We start from the raw sequence: 6,308 nt of genomic DNA on the forward strand, positions 1-6,308 counted from the left end.
ATAGGTGTGTATGTGCGGATGGATATGTGTGTGTGTGTGTGTGTGTGTGTGTGTGTGTGTGTGTGTGTATACCTGTCCTTTTTTCCCCCCTAAGGTAAGTCTTTCCGCTCCCGGGATTGTACCAAAGTCAAATTTAATCCAGGATAGTAAAAATCATCCTTTCTTCTTATGTAGTAGCAATGCACATTGCCATTGCTTTTGGAGTAGGAAGTGTTATTGGTAATAAATATCTCTCTCTCTCTCACACACACAATATATATATATATATATATATATATATATATATATATATATATATATATATATATGTGTATGTGCGGATGGATATGTGTGTGTGTGTGTGTGTGTGTGTGTGTGTGCGCGCGAGTGTATACCTGTCCTTTTTTCCCCCCTAAGGTAAGTCTTTCCGCTCCCGAGATTGGAATGACTCCTTACCCTCTCCCTTAAAACCCCCGCATCCTTTCGTCTTTTCCTCTCTTTCCCTCTTTCGTGACGAAGCAACCGTTGGTTGCGAAAGTTTGAATTTTGTGTGTATGTTTGTGTGTCTATCGACATGCCAGCGCTTTCGTTTGGTAAGTCACATCATCTTTGTTTATATATATATATATATATATATATATATATATATATATATATATATCCTCCTGAGAACTGGCGACAATTGTCATGATTTTTTTTGGAAACAGATATTCTGTACCTGTTACACAGAAGGTAGTGAAATAAGATTCAGAAAAGTTTTTCTTTTTTCCTTTTAAATTCATGATTTTCTGAAGTGTCCATTACAATGGGCACTGGGTCTTGGAGACATGTAAGTAAACATTAGAAAAGAAGTAAAGTGTCCATTACAATGGACACTGGGTCTTGGAGACGTATAAGTAAACATTAGAAAGGAAGTTGAAAATGTAAAAAAAGTACTTTATTTTTAATTTATTCAACAAAATACAGTCTTATTATGCAGATATTACTTGAATCATACATTGATTATTAATTTAAAATAATTAATATAAATTTAAAAACTAAAATAAATGACGAATTTTGACAGTTTTATTTATGATGATAATCAGAGAAATAGTTTTTCTGTGATGTCAGACAGAGGGAAAGTGAACAACCTTTGCATCTTATTTTGGTTTTCTTCGTGCAGCCACATTTGTCCTCATGCTATTTTTCAACCCTGTCATTTCTGGCAAATGGGTTACAGAAGGTGAAGGTGATTGTGGCGGCAATAATCTTCACCTTTTAGGAGTTGACTCCTCATCATCTTCATCAGAATGTTGTTCCTCTTGGCCCCTTAACAAATGCTCAGCAATTCTGATTTTGAAATCAAGGTACTGCAGGATATTCTTCTCTGGCTCATCGTTCTTAATTCTGTCACTTCTGTACTGAATCCAGCTATTTTCAATTCCCAGATCTATGAAGTGAAAAATAGTTTTTACGGTCCACTTTTTGGTTCTGGTGCAGATCCTGTAAAAACTCATCATTCTGCCAATCAGGTCTATGCCACCCACATTTTTATTGTAGCAGCTGCTGGACAGGGAACCTGAATGAATCTCCGATCTTTTTTCGACCACCTTTTAAATTGATCCATAGGGTTCTTCCCAACCTTCATTGATGCAGTTATGGCTGGCTTTTGGTCATACCATTTTACAATAGAAATGAGTTTGTCTTTTCTCACTGTCTGGTCAACAGACCCACGTCCTTGATTTGCAAGAATCTTGTCTGCTGTCAGATGGACTGCTCTGGGTATTCTTGACTTCATGATTGTTCCAGTGGCAGGCAAGTTTTTTTCAGCCAATGATTCCAGTAACGGAACAGAGGTAAAATACCTATCAAAAAACACATGTGTTCCTTCTGGAAGGCTCTGGCAAAGCCTGAGGACTGCTGAGGCTCCTATTTCTTGTTTTAATTGTTGACCAATAGCTTCTGGAAATGTTCCTTTACCCTGATAAATCCCAAAGTCAAGGACTAGTCCTGAAGGAGCAGCCAACACAAAAATTTTAAGCCCTTCAGGATTTGGCTTTCCCCTGACAAATTGTTTTATTGCGCATGCTCCAGTAAACGGGATCATTTGTTCATCCACTGCCACTTCAGGAGATCGAGGTAAACTGAGGCATGCTCTCTTTACACGTTCTAAAAGTGGCCTTATTTTCCACAACTTATCTTTCCTTCTAGTTTCCTCTGTTACAGCATTATCGTCTGTCACCTTCAAATTACTTCTAATGGTGAAGTATCGGTCTCGAGTCATAATTTCAGTAATGCTAATAACTCTTGTTGTTTTACCCCAGTACATCCTAACTCTAGGGTATCTCAAACAAGACATTAGTATTGTTGCTCCAATAAATACCTGCAATTCTTTGGCAGACAGCTTTGAAGACCTTCCAGTCTGCTGTAAATATCTCATATTAGTAAGTTCAGAAGTATCCTTAAAAAAGGCCAAGTCAAAGTATTGCTGAAAGTAGTCCATGACCTGCTTCTCATTATGTTCTGCAATTTCCGTGGGCAAGAAGGTAGCCTGGAGTCCCTCAAACCTGAAATTTGGAAACAAAGCATCAAGGAAAGATCGAAAATATCAGGAATAATAGAAAATTGTTTACAAGAAGGTATCACACTTACCTTTCGCATTTCACCCAAAACATCCTGCGATTCTGTGAAGAACTTTCGTCATCATCAGAATTATCAGTGCAGCTGCTACTCTGTTCACTCGGGGAAGGAACGTTCTATTGCTGCACAGCATCAACTGCCAGATCAAAACCACCATCCTACTCCTCACTAATCTCAAGATCTGACATGTCCCCATTCAAAAGAAGTTCTAAAATTTCTTCTGAACTGAGCTTTGATCTGTATCCTTTAAGAAAATGATTGTTTTAACATAGTGCCTACTTTCCTTACAGAAAATAATGATAGTAGTGCATCACATAATGTCATTGAGCAACAGTCACAACACGAAATGTATTGGAAATTAGCGAAGGTAATCACCACTAATGCCTACGAAATAGTGCTCAGAAATGTGGCTGCAAGTCCCAGCGTCCACTATAGTGGACATTACTGTTTTGCAACGATAATTTATGGAAATACACAGTACTACCAAACCTTATTGCACAGAAAGGTCGTATAAGCACCACTTATAGATACTATCTACAATAGGCCCTTTTTTTCATAAAATAAGTTTAAAAAAATACACAATAATGACGGAGAACTCACCTGCCATCGTAACACGTCATAAACAAAGCTGTTACTTGGCGCCAAGTGATTGTAGTGACTGTTTCTCCCGCCAGATGGCTGCAGCATACAATCCATTCAAATGTGCCACAGGAATTACAACGGAAAATGCAGAATCTTTGACAGCAGGACAGGAAACTCGATGTCCATTATAATGGACATCAGGTCTCAGGAGGATATATATATATATATATATATATATATATATATATATATATATATATATATATTCATCAAAGTGCTTCGAACAGATGCGTGTGTGCGCAGTAGGCTTGAAATCTTTTCGTTTCACTGCCTGTATCCACATCTGCCTGCGCCCTTCATCCTTTGGAAACCTATACGAAAGAGAAAAAGCAGCTTTGTAGCTTACCATTTCAAGAAATATATACGATTGCAATGTGCGCCTGGAAACACACACAGCACTTCAAACCGCCAATTTACGTAACTGTGGCATTCTGGGTAAAGATATGATACACACAATAGTTTATCAGTATTCAAGAAATGCCGCTAAATTATACTAATAATACTTACACGTGAAATTTAATGTTACTTCCCTTCACAAAACGCTCGGTACAACCATAAGCACAACAGGATACCACCATTGTTTTGCCAATAGTCACGTGGTATAGCAGTAGAGATGTTGGTGCCACGAAATATACGTCATGACCAGTCTACCAATATACACTCCTGGAAATTGAAATAAGAACACCGTGAATTCATTGTCCCAGGAAGGGGAAACTTTATTGACACATTCCTGGGGTCAGATACATCACATGATCACACTGACAGAAACACAGGCACATAGACACAGGCAACAGAGCATGCACAATGTCGGCACTAGTACAGTGTATATCCACCTTTCGCAGCAATGCAGGCTGCTATTCTCCCATGGAGACGATCGTAGAGATGCTGGATGTAGTCCTGTGGAATGGCTTGCCATGCCATTTCCACCTGGCGCCTCAGTTGGACCAGCGTTCGTGCTGGACGTGCAGACCGCGTGAGACGACGCTTCATCCAGTCCCAAACATGCTCAATTGGGGGACAGATCCGGAGGTCTTGCTGGCCAGGGTAGTTGATTTACACCTTCTAGAGCACGTTGGGTGGCACGGAATACATGCTGACGTGCATTGTCCTGTTGGAACAGCAAGTTCCCTTGCCGGTCTAGGAATGGTAGAACGATGGGTTCGATGACGGTTTGGATGTACCGTGCACTATTCAGTGTCCCCTCGACAATCACCAGTGGTGTACGGCCAGTGTAGGAGATCGCTCCCCACACCATGATGCCGGGTGTTGGCCCTGTGTGCCTCGGTCGTATGCAGTCCTGATTGTGGCACTCACCTGCACGGCGCCAAACACGCATACGACCATCATTGGCACCAAGGCAGAAGCGACTCTCATCGCTGAAGACGACACGTCTCCATTCGTCCCTCCATTCACGCCTGTCGCGACACCACTGGAGGCGGGCTGCACGATGTTGGGGCGTGAGCGGAAGACGGCCTAACGGTGTGCGGGACCGTAGCCCAGCTTCATGGAGACGGTTGCGAATGGTCCTCGCCGATACCCCAGGAGCAACAGTGTCCCTAATTTGCTGGGAAGTGGCGGTGCGGTCCCCTACGGTACTGCGTAGGATCCTACGGTCTTGGCGTGCATCCGTGCGTCGCTGCGGTCCGGTCCCAGGTCGACGGGCACGTGCACCTTCCGCCGACCACTGGCGACAACATCGATGTACTGTGGAGACCTCACGCCCCACGTGTTGAGCAATTCGGCGGTACGTCCACCCGGCCTCCCGCATGCCCACTATACGCCCTCGCTCAAAGTCCGTCAACTGCACATACGGTTCACGTCCACGCTGTCGCGGCATGCTACCAGTGTTAAAGACTGCGATGGAGCTCCGTATGCCACGGCAAACTGGCTGACACTGACGGCGGCGGTGCACAAATGCTGCGCAGCTAGCGCCATTCGACGGCCAACACCGCGGTTCCTGGTGTGTCCGCTGTGCCGTGCGTGTGATCATTGCTTGTACAGCCCTCTCGCAGTGTCCGGAGCAAGTATGGTGGGTCTGACACACCGGTGTCAATGTGTTCTTTTTTCCATTTCCAGGAGTGTATATGGTCGAAGGTATTAACACAATTCTATAGTCATCTATTACGGGACAGTTTCTTAATCTTTGGCAGTTGACGACGCCCAACTTTCTGGAGCAGTCTTACCAACGACTGTGAAATGGTGCCAGGCATTGGCCAGTACATCATTATACTCTTTAATGAGCTACCGAATGACAATAAAAATATTTCTTTCAGTAAAAATAAGATAGAGCTAGCGCTATACAAGGTAGAAATAAGAGTTTCCAAAGTTATCCTACAGCAAAATGCTTGCCGATTTACATACGATATTAACATTATTACTAAAATGGCAGCACCAACACAGCAAGCATGTTGTGCTTGAGAAACAACTGCAGTTGGTTGATCGCCGATCTTTGTCATTGACTCGATGTAGTGTCGATCACAAAGTCATTTTAATTCCTTATGTATCTGTATGGCGTTTAAGTATTATTCGGTGTAACCTCCGGGCTGGCATTTCAGCACAAGTTTACATTTCGATGAGAGAGTGCGAATTACTGTTTATGATTTTATTGCTTTATTGTAAGATCCCATTTGGTATAACTTGCTGCTAGTGCTTATTGTTCAATTATTGACTACCTTGGTGATCTAGCAAGGCGTGTGAGCAGCAACTAAATTAAAATCACTGAAATGAAATGAGTGGAATAAATGGAAATGAAATCACTGAGGTTCACTAATAATACCATAAAATTATATCAGTCAAATCAGTTCAAAACTCCCCAACTTGACAAAGTAGTGAGTATTGTATATCATAACAATTTGAGAGTCGAACTTGGATTTCCTACTATTTGCAAACACTATATGGTCTTAACATCATATTTTTAACTAGCAGCCTCCTTAAGTCGAGTTAACTCTTATTTTAAAAACTTTCCTTCACTTACTTCAGTCAAGAAAGTAAAGGTGTCCTCGTTCTATAATTTAAACATTAACTGTTTTTATTAGTATATTAAAAACTTTACTCTTGTAGCTTAAATA

At 41.7% G+C, this 6,308-nt stretch overlaps 1 protein-coding gene across 1 annotated transcript; it reads right to left on the reverse strand.

The window, feature by feature from the left end:
- Positions 1–1,229: 1,229 nt before the first annotated feature.
- Positions 1,230–2,633, reverse strand: LOC124606492 (piggyBac transposable element-derived protein 3-like). Its single transcript, XM_047138474.1, has 3 exons — positions 2,611–2,633; positions 1,638–2,525; positions 1,230–1,461 (listed from the first exon to the last, which is right to left on the reverse strand). Exons 1-3 carry the CDS (start codon positions 2,631–2,633, stop codon positions 1,230–1,232), a joined length of 1,143 nt encoding a protein of 380 aa, XP_046994430.1.
- Positions 2,634–6,308: the final 3,675 nt, after the last annotated feature.

Source organism: Schistocerca americana, chromosome 3 (genome assembly GCF_021461395.2).
Source record: "Schistocerca americana isolate TAMUIC-IGC-003095 chromosome 3, iqSchAmer2.1, whole genome shotgun sequence".
Taxonomy (NCBI): domain Eukaryota; kingdom Metazoa; phylum Arthropoda; class Insecta; order Orthoptera; family Acrididae; genus Schistocerca; species Schistocerca americana.